The following is a 21,240-nucleotide window of genomic DNA, read 5'->3' on the forward strand; positions in this document are numbered from 1 at the left end:
GGGAGCTAAACATCTTTTGCATAATAAAAGACCTCCAGCTTAAAAGGACAACTTCACCTTTCATGAAGATTTTCTTTTAATGAATCCTCCCCATGCCCTGATTACAGCCTGCCTGATAAAACACTTTCCTCCCTGTTCCAGCAAACTTTGCTGCGTGGCCCTGCCTAGCACTGCACAGTCTTTGAAGAGAAAACATCTCAGCAGGGGTTCTTGCTTACAGTGCATGTGTGCCACTGCCCTATGCATCCATATTGGTGAGCTGTATTCCATTGGGTGGCTGGAGGCCGCCATGAGAACAGCTATGTCATAGGAATAATGGATCCTCTCTTTGCTGGCTGCGCCTGTACTGCAGAGCCCCATTGAAGTCAATAAGGCTTGTCCCCCTTTGCCTCTTGGACAGGAGACGGAGATAGACCAGTCCAGGAGACCAGGAGAGATAGAGGTTCGGCTAGTGATGTAAACAAACACGGGAGGCCCTGAGTGCTGGAACTCAGTAAGTGTGCATCTATGGAGGTGGGATCTGTTAGGTCAGGAGAGCGTGGCCAGCGTGGCCAAAATAATAAGTGCTCCTTGGCTGAAAGTGCATTTATTCTTTTTTTAATTATTATTAATTTTACAATACAGGATTATAGCACCAACAGTTTGTGCAGCGCAAGGACACTGAGAGGGTGAGTTGTGGAGTGGAGAGATATATTTGAGTGTCATCAGTATAGAGATGGTATTGGAAGCCATGCAAGGTTATCACCTGACCAAGGGAGGAGGTGTAGATAGAGAAGAGAAAAGGTCCAAGGACAGAGCTTGGGGGACCCCTACGGAAAAGAGGAAGAGGTAGATTTGTAAGTGACACTAAATAAGCACTTATAGGTAGGAGGAGAAGCATGAGAGAGCTTTGGAGGCCAAGCGAGTGGGTTTTTTTGAGGCTCAGCAGGTGATCAACTGTATCAAAAGCAGCAGAAAGGTCTAATAGCAAGAGTAAGAAACAGTGGTCATTGTCTTTAACCACTTTACGTCTGGCCCTTGTAATTGAATGGATGTAGGACATCCTTACTAGATCGAGGGGGACATACCAAAGAATCCTCTTTTGATCACATCATTGTGGGCACCTGGGGTGTGCAGGCACGTTGGCACTCGAACAGAAAAATTGCCTGGACAGGAACGTGTGTGTAACATACTGGTTCTGGTTAAATGGGACATTAGGTCTCATTCACACTGCTTTTACTAGACAATCAATCATGCATTATTTTCAAATGAACCCATTCTTTCCAACAAAGCTTTTCACAAGCCATTTGAGTGAAAAATTAAACCGGATGCATACAAACATTTTCCAAAAGAACAGGGACATTACTTAAAAATAGTATAAAGTATAACAATGGATGCAAAACACGTTGGACACATGAAAATACATTTTGAAATGCGTACATGTCTTTTGGCATTAATGCATGCATTTTGTTTACAGCATGCAGTGTGAACAAACCCTAGAAAAAGATTTATTGTTAATGTAGATCAAAAAACAATAACTAAAATCTAATTTATGCTTTAACATGTTAACAAATTGAAAAAGTTGGTTTGCATCTTTTTAAATTTGCAAATTTCATCTAAATAATCTTTGCTGATTTTGCCATTAGGGTTCTTTTTCACACATTTCCTGTTATAACTGGCGTTATGGGGTGACAACCATTTTCCAAGAATGCTCTTGCACTGTTACCTGGTCACATACACTCCTGCTGGTGATTACAAGCAGCTGTGCTGACACATATTACACTGCAATGGTCCACTGATGCCATTAGCAGGAAGCTGGTCCAGAGCATTAACATGCAGCCATTGATGAAATCAGTGCAAATGGTTAGGAATGGGTTGAAAATGGCTGAAGGAGATCAAATGATTACAACTGCAAAAATGCAAAATGATGGCAAATGATTTACAATTTGACAATAAAAAGAACCGGTGTCAGTGACCACAGTTATAACCCCCAGAATTGGTGTCATAAACCACAATAAACCCCCCCAGCTTTGGTTTCAGCAATGCCAATAATAACCCCAAGCATTGGTGTCATTGACCCCACAATAATAACCCCCAGCATTGCTGTCAGTGACTGCAATAATAACCTCCCGCATTGGTGTCAGTGACTGCAATAAATCCCCCAGCATTTGTATTAGTGACTGCAATAACCCCCCCCCCCGAGTTGGTGTCAATGACCACAATAAAAGCCTGCAGCATTGGTGCCAGTGACCACAATGCTAACCCTCAGATTTAGATTCAGTGACCGCAATAATAACTCCCAGAATTAGTGTCAGTGGCTGCAATAATAGCCTCCAGATTTGGTGTCAGTGGCAGCAAAAATAACCCCCAGAATTGGTGTCAGTGGCCGCAATAATAGCCTCCAGATTTGGTGTCAGTGGCAGCAAAAATAACCCCCAGAATTGGTGTCTTGTACTGTCGAGCAGAGATCACTGCACTGGACAGTACTGTCTTTATTTTAGTGCCAGGTGGTAAAAGGCAGAGTGTTTTACCGTCCGTCACCCTGCCACTGCTCTGCAAAGTGCACAGGTGCCCAGCAGGTGGCAGACCCAGCTCAGGACACAGTGGGCTTCACGCAGAGAGCCAGTGGGCCATGTGTTGGACACATATGATGTCTCATATAAATCAATGAAATGTCTGTGTTTCTGTCTCAATCTGCCACATTGATGACATGATGAAAACATTAAGAATGGAAAAAGAAGTACTGAAAGGCTGTAATTAAGCAAATACTTTTAGGGTTGGCTTGGTTTGCCGATAATGTCCAGTCCTCTTTAATTTGTCTGTATTAATTGGCTTGGCACAGACAGGCACCACAGACAGGGATTAAACAATGAGACACCATCACTGATCTAGAACATTCCTCTTTTCCAGCACTGGCAGCACCCCAAGAGTGCCCTATTACAAGAACTCAACATGTAATTAACCAAATTATAAAGTCAACTGATCATCGGTAAGGACGTATTCAAATCTGTGTGTTGCAGTAATGAGCGGGAAAACAAGTGTTTTTCCATGCATTACAGCATTGAACGATAACGAACAATTTACGGCGATGTGCCGTTTATTTTGAATGGCACCCCAACACACAAAACCAGTGAACCACAATGCACATATGTTTTCTGCACATGCATGTATGCATTTCTGTGCATGCATGTGAACCATCTGTGCATTTAGGTGAACAGATGGATCTTCCATATGGGCTGCCACACTGTAACACAAGTTACCGTGAAAACATGTTAACATGCACGTGGTACGGCACTAAAATGAACCAGAAAGTAGTCTGTTCCTCCAGAGCCATCCATTTTTTCCCTTTGTGTGTGCAGCTGTTTTTCATATGCATGCTATTTCTAAGGAAAGCACTCGTCCTATGATACCAGTCAACTGCTGCAGCCAGCTATTAAAACAGATAATGGAATTGTCCCTGTTGTTCCTTGACTGGCTTTGTGTTGTGTCCTCCCTCTTTAACTGAATGTGGTTGACTTATTTGCCTTGACATAACATCAACAATATGTGTTTGTGTTTGAAACAACCTCAGTAAGAGACTGCTGTCAATGAACGTTCTAGGCTGGACCGGTTGGATACTTGCAAACATTATAGTTACATACCAGAAAACCTGTAAATCCTGACCTGCATGCTATTTATCAGTGAATAATAGGAACATATATAAAAAAGGAAAAGTTAAATTGTACTTTTTAAAGGAGAACTATTGAGAAGGTAAAATGTACCCTTCCCAATAGTTTAAGCCGGTATGTGACACTGCAGCTGTCACAGACTTGCTCTATAGCCCGAGAAGTAAGCGATCACAAAATGCTGATCGCTCACTTCACGATCCTTTCCCCGCAGAGAGCAGAGACCATCAGTAACCACTCCTTGCAGGGATTCCTCCCTCCCTTCTCTCTGTTCATTCACTGCTCACTGGGGGGGACTGACTGGGGAGGGGGTGGCCATAGCAGGCTCTGACTCTAGAGAGGCAAAGCCAGCTGTCAATCAGGCAATATTGTCAGGATCCTTCCTGGCTGCAGCGTGGTTCTGCGCTGTCAGCATATAGCGGGCTATATGCCCATTACATGCCGACTTTGTGCCACAGGAGGACATTAGTAAATGTCCTCCTGTGACCCAAAGGAGAACTAAGCTAAACAAGTTTGGCTATAGTACTCTTTTAATTCATGCTATTGCCAATAATATTATTTTACTGCATATGAAAAGTTTAGCAGCTAATGTCTAGGTACTGATATACATACAAAAAAAAGAAACAAAAAAACAAGCGTTAGATTACATTACCTTTGGAGAACAGGCTGTGCACTTGTCAAATGCGAGGCTGACTGGCAAAACATTGTCAAACCTTGACAAAAATCCTCTAATCTGATAAAAAAAAGAAACACATTATGGTTAAAAACTAAATTATAGATTAACTGGGTTATGTTACATATGCTGCTTTTGATTACATAATATTTGCAGGTGTGTGGAGAATCTGGTAAAAGTAAGTGATTCCACAGTGCCACCATGTGTACAAACAGCAGAATGCACTTCTGAAAATATTTCTGCTGTTTAGTAGGGATAAGAGTTGAGAGTTTTCACTTTGCTGAAATGTTGGTGAAAAATCAGGACATTTAACTTAAAGGTATAGGTATAAATTATTATGCATAATTACTTTGGCCTTCTTGGCAGAGGGGAAGCCACTCAGCACAGCACAATACAGGACCTTGAAGATCCCTGTCAGTACTGTAGTAGTTCTGGCAACTGCAGTGCTTTACAGGATCCCTGTGGACTGCTCGGGTATGAAATATGCACACCTGCATTAGGCCAAGATAGACCAAGGTAAGTATGCATAATGATTTATAGCTGGAGTTCAGCTTTAAGGTGGGTTTTGGTGCTTATTTTAGGGGGGCAATTGGTTTTTAATGGCTCCTAAGGGTTTGGGAAACTCCTTTTAAAGGAGAACTATGGGGTTAGGGCTTTTCCCCATAGTTCTCCTAAGGGTAATGGGAGGACACAAACGAGCGTCCTCCCGTCACCATAAGCTCAGTATACCGCGAGCTATACTGAGATGCCGCAGCCGGAACGGATCCCGACAATTCTGTCTGGATCCACCCAGCTGCGTGAGTGACAGCTGGCTCTGCCTACCTAGAGGGAGAGCCAGCTGTACCCGCCCCCTCCCCCGTCCGTTCCACCAGTCAGCGCTGGAGGATCGGACAGGGGAAATACCTGCAGGGCGCCGTGAGTGACGGTCACGGCTCTCTGCACGGATAGATCGAGAAGTGAGCGAGCGCCGGTATGTGTTCGCTCACTTCCCGATCTACTGAGCCGACCTGTGACAGTTTCATTGTCACAGGTCGGCTCAGATTGTGAGGCTGAGTGAAAATCACTCACCTCACAATTCTCCTTTAACTATCCCAGGCCTATTATTGTGCTAAAATAGGCCCCTCTTTAGCTAGGAACATGACATACTGTAATGAAGATGGAATGTTGAAAAGATTGCCCATTTGTTGCCAGTGCATTGTAATGATTTCCTGTTCATTATTGTCCATGTATTGTTAGGATTTTACATTTTTGGCCCAATCATTGTTAAACCAAGGCAGTTTGCTATATTTAATCCCCTTCAAGCTTGTCACTGCCAAGCCACACCACTATTATTTCCAATGATTTGCTGTGGCACACTACACATGCTGCTAATAATTCCTTTAATTCATCACAGTAAGCTACTCACTGATTTGCTGCTAGGGGCAGCTAGGGTGCCATCACAGAATTTGCAAAAGCAACATAAGAGGGTTTTCTTAAAGGCAGATTTCACATAAATAGCATGGCATGGCAGAATTAGAGACCAATTTAGATGACATTTTGGCAAAGGCAAATGCATCATTTTACAATGAACTCAATTCTGTTATAAAAAAACCTCTAGTGCTTATGACTAATATATATCAGGAAATCTGTAAGGTAATATAGACTTTGCCAAAAATGAAAAAGCATTTAGATTTTTACAGCAAGGCAGTATTTTCTTAAACATAGTAAAAACTCATTACCTGGTGTGGTACTAAACCTAAAGAGGTGGGAGGCTCATTCATTCTATCGTCACTGCTACTTGCCACAGCATACCCTCTGCAATGAAAAATTCAAACAAAAATATCAGCTGTTAAAAAAATATTTATTTGAAGTAAAACACACACAGGGCAGACCATCAAACACAATACTTTTAGTGGAAAAGTGAATATATGAGTATGCTTCTACAGGTTATGTTACTAGGGAGAAGGGGGGCAAACTAGTCAGGCCAATCATGCTGAAGCTTGATCATCCCTTTCAAATTTCTTCATATTCCCACGGTACATTGAGGCTGTTTATTTTAGTGATGGGACAATAGGAAAGCATGGGATGTTGAACAAACTATGACACTAGCATGAAGTGTCAGAGTTTTGCCTTTTCAGAATGGCCCGACATTTGGCCAAGTCAGGAGGGTTTGGAAAGCCGATACAAGTATGCTCAGGCATCATCAATGTGCTTGCAGCATTTTGCCCCCATTCCCCTCAAAGTCTCTTCAAAGAAAGTCTATATCTAGTTTTAAAATAGCTAGATACATTTTTACTTATAACCAAGTATCCTTCTTAACTTCATTTCCATGTAAGAAGGGAGGAGCCTTTATCAACCCAGCACCAGATGAGCTAAAACATTTTGTGTCTCAGCCATCCCTCTCTACTATACCACGCTGACTGATCACACATCATAAAAGGTGGTTTCCTTCTTACACTATCATAAAGTAAAGCCTTCTTATTTATAAAACCTACTAAGCTCGGCTACACCAAGTGTGGTCGCACACAGGTCCAGTAAGTGCCACATCAGACATAACTACTAAGATTCAACCTATAGTATGCTATGGATTCACTTAGATGCTGTATGACTGCTATGTTTACAGCACAATGTCTGGCTATTCTGCCTGGCCTTTCTCTATTGATGGTGCTGTTACACTGGCCAACATGATTCTGTGGGAGGCATTAGAGGGGTGGGAAAGTTTTGACTCTACCAGAGCTTTTACCCTTACATTGGCCCAATTCAGGCATAATGCCAGGTTTTTAGAGGCTGCAGCATGTATTCATTTTGTCAGAATAGTGATTGGCAAGTCATTACATTACTAGTAAAACAAAAATGAAGGAAGGTTTGCAGCTGCAGTAATGTTTGACCGAAAGCTTGACAGAATTTTACAATATAATTAGGGATGAGGTTGGAATTTGGGACCAACTCAAATTCAACCTGAATTTGCAGGATATGAATGAAATTTTAACTGAATTCATAGAAGACAAATTTTAATGCTGACCCATGATGCCGTGCGCACCCTTAGACCCTGGCACGCAGCCTCACAACAGTCAATAAAGGTGCTGAGCTGGATAGCCAAGTCCCTTACTATAGGAGAGGAGGATGAGAGCAGCACTAGTGTCAGTGTGATAGGGAGAGGACGAGGAGAGATGCTGCTAGAGAAAAAAAAATTAGCGTAGCAGACTCAGTAAAGTGTGCTTAAGTTTTGTGTATTGCAGTGGTGATGTACAGTTGTCTTTATCTGTCATCTGGGTTCAGAGAGCTTTACTGAACTCAACAGTCCACTAAACTCAGGAGTTAAATCTTAAAATGTCATTAAAATACCTTAACTATCAACAAAAATGTATCTTATAGGTATATCACTCAGCTGTAGATCCTCAAATCATCTTTGAATTCATGCTGCAACTGTCCTTCCTTCTGGAGGGATGGACTAAAATCGCACGTTTAATTTAATAATTTGTATTGAGATTGTAGTCCATCACGGGAGAGAGCTTGGAGCGGTGGCTACTTTACAACACACACAGGGATATTAAGAGTAGTTTTATTAGCGCAGAGTGATTGTAGATTTTATCGACACGTGGTGCATTTTATACACCAGCACACCTGCTGCTCTATTAGGATAATTTAATTCAGGTGGGTACGATTACGCCTAGCCTAGGAGAGCAGATATATTGAGAAAAGTATTATTAGTTATGGTTAAATCTAAATTGATGAACTGTAGGGGCTTTTAAATTGTCATCTATGGACAATTTTGGGTACCAAAGTTTTATGCTATTTCACAGGTGCACACAACTGCTGGCGTCCAAGCAACCACTAACGTCATGGGTCCTCCTCTGCAGTAATTGGTTGCTAGGATCACTGGGTGGTCATAACAACCAGTAACAAAGTCTTCCCATGCCCAGTTTTACCCCGTCCTCCTCCTCCATCCTTTGCTGCACCTCCACCTCCCATCTCCAGCAGTGTGGGGAAAAAAAAGTATGTGGCACATATTTACTATTAGTGCCCGTTCCCATGCATTAATCGCACGGTATTGTGGTACTGCGTTTTGCAGAGTGGTCAATCGCATTGTAGGCGGGAGGTGCGTTTTGGGTGCCATTCAAATGAATGGCAATGTAACGCACCTGCTGCACTATAACATGGTAATTGCACTGTGCAGTACTGTGCACCGGGTACGTCTAAGCAGCAGATCAATGCACTAATACTGATTGCTTAAGGAACCTCTAGCAACCTTGGGAATTAGGGTCTCACGGAACACTAGTTGAGAAGGGCTATTCAAAACACTTCAAAACAATACAGATTTATTTTATTGACCGAAGCTGATTTCTGAAATGCATATAATGACATACCCCTCAGGATGCTGCAAGACAGACACCATGAGTTCCACTGCCAAAGCTCCAGCAATCATGGATAGTCCTGGCCGGCTGACAGTGCACTGCTGATCGAGAGTTCGATCTCTAGTAGACTATGACAAAATGGAGGAAAGAAAAAGAGAACAAGTTACTGCAATCACAATAACAACTTTCAAATGATGTACAGTAGGTAATCCTTTTACTGATAAACATTTCAGAGTCCTTGTACACAAACAAGAAGGACTAAGTGAGATGTACAGGTACGTTTGCTGTTGCTGTGTCATGTAAAAAACAAACTTATGCAGTATTTGCACCATAAATATTCAATTTTGTAAATCACTTACCATATTTATTGGTGTATTATAGGTATCGTGCTCAACAAGGTTGTACCATGTCCCACCGCACTGTGCCCTTTTTTTCAGTGCACACCACCGCAGAGTGGTGGTGTGAACTGAGACAGTTGAAAACGAGGCTATTGCCTTGTCAGTGTGATGGGGCTGTGCTGGAAAAGACAGTTGCGCAGCCCTATCTGGTGTTAGTTGGCTCTTAAGGAGAACCAAGCAGGTTGAAGTATACCCTCTAACTGCCGCATTTTCTTTCCCTGTGCTCTGAAAGCTGTTATCACATGCCGGGGTCTGTATAAACATTGCTTTATTTTCATCAAGCTGTCTTCAGAAACATGCACAAAACCTGCAAGGCAGGACAGAGAGCAGCAAGGAAAATATCATGCACCACTGGAGATCTGAATTCTGATTTTACAAGTGGTAGTTCATAGAATTAAACAGGTATGTAAAGCAGCATACCAAGTACATTTGTTTTTATCACTAAGGCTGGCCATACGCCTATCATTTTTTTCCGTTTAACCCCACAGTCTGAACGAAAAAAATTGACCCGGTTCCTCCAGCAAAACAAACAGCGCGTCAATTGAGAAATCCCGCTGTTTACGTTGTATTCTGACAGGTGTCGCCGACCCCTGACAAAATATCCGATCAGAATGCCGCCTCTGATCGTTCGAAAATTTTCCAGCAGGCTCCTTCAATCAGCTGATTGAGAAATGCCGGCTGAAATGGAGCCGACAACCCCACACACTGCGAATTTCGTCTGGTACATTAAAAAACATACGAAATTCGACAAGTACATGGGCACCTTAAAGAACATTTGTCATAATGTGCAGGTATTCTATGCATACTTGCACATTATTAAAAGTGCTCCAACCAGACCCTAGCACCCCAGTTCCTTTTTAGGGACCACAAAATGTATAATGAACTCCAGGTTTGCCTCTGCAAGCTTCCATTATTATAAACCACTGGTGGTCAGTTTCCATCAGTGGTGCCCAACATCTGGCAAGAGGCTGGCAACAGAGGCTCCAGATTTCCTCCACTTAAGTGCCAGTGCCATTTTGAAAAAGTTGCCAGCTGTCACCATTAAGTTCAAAAGCTGAATCTGTCAGCTCCTGGGCTTTCAATCCTGCTACATGTGACTCCAACATTCATATTTAGGCAGGGCAGAGCTAATCCAGCCCTGCCTTGCCTTTCCCTGGAATAACAAGTCACAGCAACCATGATCTGTTTACTCTTAAAAGAAATCTGTTGCTACAGAAATGCATGGGAGAGCTAGATCAGGTTTTCGAATCATCTGATCCAGACCCCACACTGAAGGAAAAAAGCGTTATAAAAAGAATATCATTCAAAAATTATGAACATAAAATATGTATCCACATTATTCCTCAGGTCCCAATAAATATGATGGATAATCTGGATGACATGTGTTTCCAGCATGACTGGGTAATAAACATGTAAGCTAGTGCAAGGTCATTCAGAGTTTTAACAATAAGAAATGTGTGGAAAGGTCATCGTCATGCTCATTTCTGTCCATACAAACCTAACTTGATCTTATCTTAATGCTACATCAGCAATTTACAAAGTCAGATTATTTTCTTCAGTGTTTTTCCATGTAATGTTGAAAGGAAAAATACTTTCTCCGAATTAAAATGCAATTTCAATTGTAAGGGGGCTAGTAAAATAATAGGAACAAAATAATAAAGAAAGAAAAGGAGTATGTAAGTTTTTGTGGGTTAGAAATATAAAGTTGATGCAACCATTTAATAAACAGTATATATCAAATAATAGGTTTTAATTGTTGTTTGTGCCTCTACACTGGGGAGATTCACCCTTTTCGCATGTTGTGGTGACATTAAAAGAGAACTATGGGGTAAGTGTTTTCCCCATTGTTCTCTCTATGGTCACGGGAGGACATATACTAACATCCTCCCGTGACCCAAAGCTCAGTATATCGCGGGCTTGAGAGTGCCGCAGCCGCGACAGATCCTGACAATACTGTTGCGATTCACCCAGCTGCGTGAGTGACAGCTGGTTCTGCCTATCTAGAGGCAGAACCAGCTGTGCCCAAATATGACAGTCACCGCTCACTGCAGGGAGACGATCGGGAAGTGAGCGGATCGCCAGCATGTTTCTGCTCACTTCCCAATCGATAGAGCCGACCTGTGACAGCTTCTTTGTCACAGGTCAGCTCTAACTATGAGGATGAGTGGAAATATCTCATCTTATATTTCTCCTTTAAGTGATGGGAAATCCAAATTTTTACAATGGTCATCTAAACAGATGAGGAATCCTCCAAAGAAGAGACCTGTTCCAGTGACTGCAGTCTGAGAGGGAATTTCACCCACTTTGCAGAGACTTCTTTTCACTTTCTGTTGCATCTGTAGAACAGGAAGTGAAGGTAAAGCACCCCAAAGAGACGCTAAAAGAAAAAAACAACTGAGAGGGATTTAAAACCCAACAACTAAATTCTCATATGTAACAGGTTAATATCATTATAAGAGTTATTTTACACCTGTAACTTTCATTGAAATAATATCTGGTGATCCTACCCTGAGGGTCACTGCTCAGGCACTTTATATGGTTATATGGTGACAACTTTCTTGCAATTGTGCTCCTGCACTGTCACCCTGTAATTTGCACCCCGGTGGAGACTACAAGCCACTACCCTGACATGGACTAAACAGACGTAATCCAGCAATGTCTCCATCAGGAAGGTGATCCAAGGCAATAATGTGCAGCCAATGCTGTAGTGAGTGCATGTAGACAGAAGTGGTTGAAAGAGGCTAAAGGAGACCAGCCACACGGATGCAAAGAGTAATGGAAAAAATAGTGTAAACAGTATTTCATGAGAAAAATGCTATTGTTTATATGACATAGCGCTTAGCAATAAAATGTTATCCAATCAGAGTTTATATCTACTTAAACAAAAATCGTTTTGTGAATACTTTACCACTACAATGTCCTTCACAAGCAGGAAAGACTATGCTAGCACATTGTATTCAGCATATTTTCTAGAACACAATCCATCAACACAATTATATGACAGAATGATGGAGGGTGTTATTGAAGTGGAAAGAATTGTACAACAATAAATACAAGTGGAATTGAATGATGAGGTGTTAGTAACCCCTTTCTGACATTTCCATTGCCACAGCTCCACACACCTATGTTTACAGAACCCAAAATAAGGATTTTTAGTTATAATCGTATCATCTGAGGAGCACCAGCAGAATCAAATCATACATTTTTACAAATATCCTGTTAAAGCAGTGGCACAAAACAGCTCAAACAACCTGACCAGTTTTGTGTCTCTGCAGCCACTTCCTCAAGGGAACCAGCATCATCATTACCAATAATTATAACAATCTAACCATTAAAGTGACAAACTCAGGAGTTAAATCTTAAAAATGCATTCAAGTACCTTAAAAGGACATTTCCAGCTTTGCGGAGGCATTTAAAAAAAAACATTTGCCCGCAATGCACAAAGAGTGTACATGAATCAGGCATATGGAGATCCTGGATATAAATACTTTTTTTTGTTGTTTTTTCAGTCCACTCTTTTAAAAATGGCCGCCTTGTGCTCTGTATAGATTACAGGATGTTGTGCTCAGTTAGAGCTACAATGTAGGCGTGGAAAACTGCTTCTCCCACAATGCTTTGCTTCTCTCGTGCACAAGCTTCTGTGTGGAAACTCCCCCCAATTTCACGGGCTGATCAGGAGAGGATCCGTGCATGGATTTTCTCCTGATCACATCAGTGCGGAGCGGATGTCACAGCTGACAATACGGGGAATCTGATGTAAATAGATATGATGGATCAGAGATCGGCGAAATGGATATCTGATCCATCTGTTTCTCCAGACCTGGCAAGGGGTGGGGGTAACCGGGTGCATCGTACACTCATTAGTTTACACACGGCTACTCATAGACTTGCATTGAGTATCCGATCGGTTCCGCCTGAAAAACTGACTGGCAGACCGGATCGGATCGGCCATGTGAAAGGGGCCTATGAACAAAAATGTAGCTTATTTGTCACTCGGCTGTAGATTCTCAAATCATCTCTGAATTTGTGCTGACACTGTCCTTCCTTCTGGAGGGTGGATACTTTTGTTCCCCATGGTCCCTTATGTGTATGCTTTTCTATAGTAGCCACCGCTCCCGTGAAAAGCTATAACTTCAATACAAATGAGAAAACTAAACGTGACATTGTAGTCCATCACGGGAGTGGACTTGGAGCGATGGCTACTTTACAACACACACAGGGACCATGGGGAACAAAAGTAACCCCTCTCCAGAAGGAAGGACAGTGTCGGCATGAATTCAGAGATGATTTGAGGATCTACAGCCGAGTGATACACAAATAAGATACATTTTTGTTAATAGTTAAGGTACTTGAAATAATCTTTTAACTACTGAGATTAATTAAACTTCAAAGTCAAAATTCAGGTTTGTTTTAAATGAGAGCTCTAGAAAATATAATTAGAAAAGACAGTGGGAGGTAAATGTTAATTAGACATACCTCAATATTGTCTTTTCAGATTTATTGCTCTGTGTTTAGGATGCTGTAGCTCAAAGCTTCCAGTCCGTGTCCTCCCTACTTCTAATCCCTGCTGTCTTATTACTGGAATTAGTCGCTGCAAATGGCTGCCCCACAAACTTTTATTGCACTCCATAAACAGTTTTATGGATAAGGCATAGGAGTTATAATTCCTGGAGCTAGCCACTTCCTGCGTACATGCACACACTCAAGTGGCAGCTGCATGTCAACGGTCAGGACCGGCTTCTTGGGCCCATCCAGATGTTTGTGTTTAACAAACGTATGTCTTGCGCTAACCTGTGTTGCTTTAAGGCAACCCATTCGAATGAACCAAAAATTGGATCTGGATTTTTTTTTTCAATGCAGCGCACCACATCACAGTAGTACATGTGAGTAGTACATTACCATGCATTGCGGTACACTGGCTTAGTGTGTTGGGGTGCCACTCAAAAGTGAATTTTTCGCACGTTACCGAAATACAATCATTTGAATGGGCTCCAAGACTCTTCAATGGAAGCACATGGGTGAGACATAATAGCAGTTAGAAGACCAGGACAGAGCTCTCTCACTCTATAATAGGCATTGACTGAACCTTCGTGGCAGGAGTGCCAGGTATTACTTTAATGAAAGCTTTACGTTTTAAAAAGCCTTAAAAAAATTACTTTTGAAATGACATTAACATGTTAAAGATTATATTACATTCTAGTGATTGCGTTTAGATTTACCTTAAAAAAGAACTATGGGGTAAGTGTTTTTCCCCATAGTTCTCTTTAGGGTCACGGGAGGACATATACTAGCGTCCTCCCGTGACCCAAAGCTCAGTATATTGCAAGCTACAGCTCGCGGTATACTGAGACCGCCGCAGCCGGGACGGATCCCGACAATGCTGTCGAGATCCACCCAGCTGGTGAGTGGTTAAATTCAGCTGGTTAAAATTCATCCAACGGGCGGGGAATCCCTGGAGGGAGCCGTGACTGACAGTCACCGCTCTCTGCATGGAGATGATCGAGAAGTGAGCGAGCGACGGTATGTGTTCTCTCACTTACCGATCTATTGACCCGGCGCGTGACAGTTTCATTGTCACACGTCGGCTCGAACTATGAGGATTGGTGATTTTCACTCACCTCATAGTTCTCCTTTAAATGGTCTTTTTGTTAAATTCATCCTAAGTTTATTGTACAAGCTTCTGTATTTTCTCTTGTCACAGATGCAACCTCCCTCTCATGCTCCAATGTGTACATTGGCTACACTAGACGTAGGTGCTCCAAAATGTAAATGGTATGACCAGCATTTTTACGAGGTCAGATCAAAAAGAATGTTAGCAGTCATAGGAATTTAACAGGCCAGTCAAAACAAAACGGATACATTGATTTTTGGTAGATACGGAAGAGATAATTCACCACTTAGTTTCTAATACCTCTTAGAAACTCTATTGGAAAGATTTCTGTGCTTGAGTTTCTAGGTCCGCACATCGGCTGTTATAACCGATTCCCACACTACCTAATGGATCTCAAATTGACTTTATATCATACAGAATTTGATAGACGGCGCTGGGACACAATATTGTTGGCAGGAATAGCCAAAAACTTCCAGATGGGCAAAAAAGAAGTGAGGCATTATAGAAGGGAGAGCTCACTGGAGAGTATCCAAGCACGGGGCTTCATCAGCCCATCAAGCTTCACCCATAACAAAGGAATTACTTTTGGGTAGACTAGCCCTGTAACTAGGACAATCCTATTAAATATACATAGTGCACAGTCCCTGAAGACAAGAGTGTAGAAACACTTTACTATTGGATATCTTTTTTTGCCTGTCATGGTTTAAACAACAAGGAAAAACAGTGATTTGAATGTAATACTTACATCCCCTGGAGCCACCACATCATTACAGAAATAACAGCCAAGCTTGTATCCGGGGATGTTGGAGAACAGAGAAGACCCCAGGAAATCAGAGTGTGAATCACCAGCTTCCTCCTGCGTCCCTCTCTTCAGGCCATGTCTCATTACCACAAAGGTGTCAAAGCCCAGAGCCGCATTGATGACTAACTGTGGAGTCAGGAGAGAAGTAACAAGCTTAGAAATGGGTTGTGGTTGCATTTCATGAAATGCCATTTTGCATCCACTACAGTACCTTGAATAAACAAAATGATCTATCCCCAACACTCTTATTAAAGTAGTATAAAACTCTCACATTTTTTTTCCCCCCAATAGTAAATCCGGACCAAAGAAATATACATTGCCCAGGAAAGTATTTCTTTAAAGAATGCCGTGTAAAAGTTTTATTAACACTTTCCATGTGGTTACCCCCTGCACTGCAGGGGTTAATTGCTGGTTTTTGCCTACGGTCAAAAATGACAAAGTCATACTCTGAGACGGCCTGCTGTGACAGCGCCCCCTCCTGCATGTCTCCTCCTCCACTGCAGCGACGGTATGTCGCTCAGCGTCCTCATATCCTATACACTGTGTATAGAATGTGATGACTCAGGGACCTTAGACCGCTGCAATGCAGGGGAAGCGAGGTGGAAAGGACCGGTCTGAGATCAAGTCTGCTTGGAGGATCAGGTGAGCATAATTTGTTTTTTATTTTTGACCCTAGGCAAATATGAGCACATAACCCTTGCAGTGTTAGGGTTATAAAATGTTTACCCGGAGCTACGCTTTAATTTTTTGCCCATGCACTTACAGTCATTAGGTCTCCAAACAGCTGGCTCCAACCCTCTTAACTACACTTCCCTGAACTTCCTGCCCAGTACAAGACCACAAGGAGCATGAGGTCACATTTAGAAAATAAAATAAGGTAGAGCAATTAAATCCTCCCCTCACTCAACTAAAAAAAAAAATTGTTTTAGTGCTATCAAAGGTTATCAACTTGAAGGGGGGGGTACACTTTATTTCCTGTTCTGCCCAACACCCATCAGATAGATAGGAAGGGGGAATTTTTTCTCCCACTTCCTGTTCTGTGTGACACCTGTCCGACAGGAAGTGGAGAAATCTCCCAAATACAACCACAAAACGTAGACAGGTTCTAACCCTCTCTCACTATATTTAAAGCTAAAATACGTTACAGGTCACATAGGTATTAAACCATATACAGAAACACAGTTTGATTAAAATAAGACCAACTAATAGGAATATTTACATTAGGCCGCACATATTCATAGGCCTATCTACAATAAAATAGATTCAAGTTTTACTTAAAAATAAAAAAAAGCTCTTTGGAAATTACCCGGCCCTACAGACTTAAAACCCCAGTAGAAGTACTCGCCGTTTTCATATTTCCTAGGGAAAGGACTGAGTCACTGATAGACCACATGAAACCAGATTTTAGTGTCTGAACCTTTTATGATCCCTTCCCATAAAATCAGCAGAGTCACCACAGTGCATATAGTATTACCAAAAGTTTCTTTTTCCAACTTATTGCATGACTAGCATTTCCTACAAAATCCCCTTCATCATTCACGTGTCACATCGGGAGGAATGGAAAGTTGGATGGAATTAATTAGGAAAGAAGGATTGAGAGTAAGAACTTCAGGGCTTGGAATTTAAAAAGGTCCTAGGACAGTGGTAAGAGATTACATTGTGAAGGTGTGACATGTGCACCTCTCTTATCAAAGTGTCTTAAGGTCCCCACACACAATGCGATAATCGTACGATAATCGTGGGAAATCCCGCGATCATCGTAAGTCGTGTGGAAGCCGTGCGACCTCTACTACTGTAAGGTCGCACGACTTTTATCTTACCAACATGTTCGAAAACCCGCCGAGCATCGTACGATGTTCGGCGGGTGTGTAGCATGTTCGTACGATAAAAGCCGAACGGGCCGGTGTACGCAAGCGCACACTGCCCGTTCGGCATTGCGGTCATCTGAAGCCTGCCCCTCAGGGGGGCGCGGCTTGCGATCATCGCAAGTACGATCTGCCTGTTCCAAGATAGGTTTTTTAAAGTACCTTACAACCATCGCAAGACGAAAATCTTGCGATGGTTGTAAGGTGTGTGCCCAGCATTAGGGCCAGTTCACACCTTTTGTGTTTGGGCTGCGATGGCCTTTTTTTCCAGCACAGCCTGAACGCAATACAAGGTAATTTGTCTTGTCATAGATGGGCTTGGTTCACACCATTGCATTCCAGTGGTGTGCACTTAAAAAAAAAAAAAAGAAGTATGGTGTGCAGTATTTTTTTTTAAGTGAACCGCAGTGAAACATGGTAGAACCGCATTGCACTACAGTGAGCCCATAAAACAGAATGAAATGTCCCTTGTGATATTTCAATAAAGTTCTACAAAAGAAAAAAGAGTGCATTGCGGCTCAATAAGTGCATTGGCAAACAGCTGTGCGGTTGAGCGTGGCTGTATTCAGAAATGTCTGACACTGATCAGTCCCTGCTCTAACCTCTCTGCTTGTGACTTACTGCAAAGTTAAGCGGCCATACATTTATAGCTATTGTACTTTTATAGAAGGTGCCCGCAGTCATTAGAATACCCAAACAGTGACTGCAGGAATGTCGCACCTGAGGTATGTGTTGCATGCTGCGACAGACATACAATACGGACCTGCGACAGACTAGTTACGCTAAAAAGTACTTGGTGTTACTTTGCATCATTTTTCATATTACTGAATTGTTGGATTTCATTTACCAAGTACTTTTTAGCGTAACTAGTCTGTCGCAGGTTCGTACTGTATGTCTGTACACGGCGCGGGAATAAAATATGCCGCAAATAAGAACTACTTGAATTTGGCCATATAGGTCCGAAAAATGGTGCAGCATGTTTTAGAATTTGGCACAGACATTTCTTAGGCTGCTGTAGCACCAGAATTCTGTCGCAAATGTGATTGTGAATTCCGCTGACTATTCCTGCAACACTGAGATACTTTTCTTATGTGTTTCTACGACACTCTTGAGTTCCTGAGTGCGCTTTAGCCAACAGCACCAATTAGAAACCAGTTTTAATTAGTCTGGCAATGCTATGCTGCTCTAACTACCCTAAAATCTGTTTTATTTAGTATTCCAGTATATAATAAAGCATAAGAAGGACAGTCAAAAACACAAGTGAAAGTTTTTTTTTTTTTATAAAGGTGCTAAGAATTGACCACGGCTTTCCCTAAAGCTTTCATTACCTTCTTCTTACTTGCTGCAATGACAGTGGGCAACCAGCGACTCTCCCGAGTGTCCATTAGAAGAAATATAACATTGTGTTCAGCGATGAGAGCCTCCAGCTTCTCCACGTCTCTAGATGCCTGATTCGTTGTCTCATCCGAGAAGTTCACAGGGTGACCTGGCATTGGTATGCTCAAGTTAAATCCCTGAGAGGTCTGATAAGGAACAAAAAAACACTAATAGTATGAGCAGTCTGCAAAAGCATTAGCACACTAAACTTTACAAAGATTTTGTCATTGTTTCCCATTACATACTTAAAGATGAAAACAAGACTGCACAAAACAATTGATCACCATAAAGCACACACAATATTACTCCTTTGCATGGTTATTCCTGGGACTGCACACCTGGGTGTCATTCAACCCAGAAGAGGAATGGCATCGTTGAATTAGTGAGTCAGCAGGGAACAGAATCAGGAGAGTGTAGCAGCCGGAGCAGCTTTTTAATTTTACTAGCTCTAGGGAATCCATTTATTTCTTTTTGCGTCAATATGGAATTGGGCTTTAACAAGTTCACCGTCCTACATTACTTTACATTTTTTTGAAAAAAAGTAAGTACATCCAATGAAAACTGTTGATTTGTTCCAACATATTTGAACAGGCAAACATTAATACTTTACATTGGTGCAATTTCAGCATGACTGTAGATGCCTTTTGACACCAACTGTTCCAGGAGTTACCTGCAGAATCCACAAAGACATTTGAATAAAGTAAATGAAGGAGCATACAGTGGGGGTGTGTTCCGGACTCCCTTTTCTGAATTACACACAACTATGCAAAACGGGTGCACTGATCCCCAGATAAGGAGGGAGTGGTGAGGACTGTTAAGGTGCCCATACACTGCTCGATTCTCGTACGAGAATCGGACGAAATCCCGCGATCGTACGAGAATCGAGCAGTGTGAACGAAGACGTGCGACCGTTTCTACTGTACGGTCGCACGGCTTTTGTCGAACCAACATGCTCGAAAACCCGCCGAGAATCGTACGATTGTCGGCGGGTTTCTAGCCTGCTCGTCCGATAGCTGCGGAACGGGCCGGGAACGGGCCGGTGTGCGCACGCGCACACTGCCCGTTCTGCATTGCCGTCATCGGAAGATCGCAAGTACGATCTGCCCGTCCAAGGTGGGCAGATCGTACGAGCTTTCAATAAGCATACGACCATCGCAAGACAAAAGTCTTGCGATGGTCGTAAGGTGTATGGGCACCTTTACACTGCAGCTCAGCCACAAAGAAAATTTGAAGCACTTCAGGGCTTAACTTGAAGTTTTGATTGGACCCTATTCTTAATAATGAAGTAGACGCAACAGTGTTGTGCAGTAATCCATGTGAGGTAAGGGAACTAAATTGTGCTTCAAAAGCTTAGAGAAAGCAGAATAATTAAAATATGCTACTAAGTATTATTTGCATCCAAATTGACCATATACATAACCCAAATGCAGCGTCAGAAAACAAAGCAAAGTACTCTTTCTGTGAAAATGTACTGTTTCTGGGGTCCCCATGACAAACAGTCTGATACATATGAAAAACTAGCGAAGAAAAAATGCTCAGCCCCTACACAGAGCTTATAGTTTTTATGCATATGGTCTGTCAGCTGCTCTTCAAGTGAAAGTCAAGGAGGTGAAACTGTTAAACGCCAAGATATTTTTTAAAGTTAACCCTTGCAGTGGATATACCTCCGCACTGCAAGGGTTAAATGATTGTTTTGGTCTAGGGCAGAAAATAAAGGAATTACACTTACCTGATCCTCAGTCCTGCCTGGCTACTAGACTGGCAGCCTCTTCATTCCTAGGCTCTGGAGGTCTAAAGACCTGTGATGTCATTACGTCTAATTAGACATGAAGACGCCAAGGGACTTACCACAGCCGGAGCAGAGAGGGAGAGAGGTGAGTGGTCACTGTCAGGTAAGTATATCTTCTTTATTTCTGCCCAATGCGAAAACGAGCACGTATCCCTTGCAGTGCGAGTCTAACCCCACTGCCAGGATTAATTTGAAAAAACCTGGAGTTCCTCTTTAAAGAGCAGTTTTAGGTTGAATTCACAACATGTGTTAATAATACGCTTTGCTGCACACTGACATATATTGAGAAGCCCATTGAAATTAAAGGAGATATATGAAAATGCATGTTGCCACTTGCAAAAATGCATATTATTGTCTACTGCAATACACATTAGAATGAACACATAGGTGTAAATCCACCCTTAGTGATTTCAGTAACTCATCCTTTTAAAGCAATATCTTATTTTCCATTAGAATAGAGCTGTTCTTTAAAGCTGAACACCAGGCAGACACAAAAAACAGAGTTAGTTACCTGGTGACTCAATTTACAGGAATCTTCCAAGACAGCAAATGAGTCTGTGGCTCCGTCTACCTAAAACTAGAAACACTAGGCTCACAGACAATAAAAGAATAAGATCAGACACAATGCCTGAGTGGTATTAAAGAACCAGAAGACAAACCGTACAACATGGTATAAATAGCACCTAATCACTAAAATAATGGGAGTAAACTCCCTGCTGTTCTGGAAGATTCCTGGAACTTAAGGCC

General features: G+C 42.1%; 1 protein-coding gene across 1 annotated transcript in view; it reads right to left on the reverse strand.

Annotated features, from left to right (window-relative positions):
- Positions 1-21,240, reverse strand: part of ATG7 (autophagy related 7) — a 218,998-nt gene that overhangs the window by 164,072 nt on the left and 33,686 nt on the right. Inside the window, exons 13-17 of the mRNA XM_018563818.1 lie at positions 18,656-18,850; positions 15,406-15,588; positions 8,664-8,779; positions 6,036-6,111; positions 4,297-4,377 (exon numbers count right to left, since the gene is read on the reverse strand). Of these exons, the coding sequence (XP_018419320.1) occupies positions 4,297-4,377; positions 6,036-6,111; positions 8,664-8,779; positions 15,406-15,588; positions 18,656-18,850 (651 nt within the window). The remainder of the gene's footprint in view (positions 1-4,296; positions 4,378-6,035; positions 6,112-8,663; positions 8,780-15,405; positions 15,589-18,655; positions 18,851-21,240) is intronic.

This window comes from Nanorana parkeri, unplaced genomic scaffold (genome assembly GCF_000935625.1).
Source record: "Nanorana parkeri isolate BGI_ZX_2015 unplaced genomic scaffold, ASM93562v1 scaffold700, whole genome shotgun sequence".
Classification (NCBI taxonomy): domain Eukaryota; kingdom Metazoa; phylum Chordata; class Amphibia; order Anura; family Dicroglossidae; genus Nanorana; species Nanorana parkeri.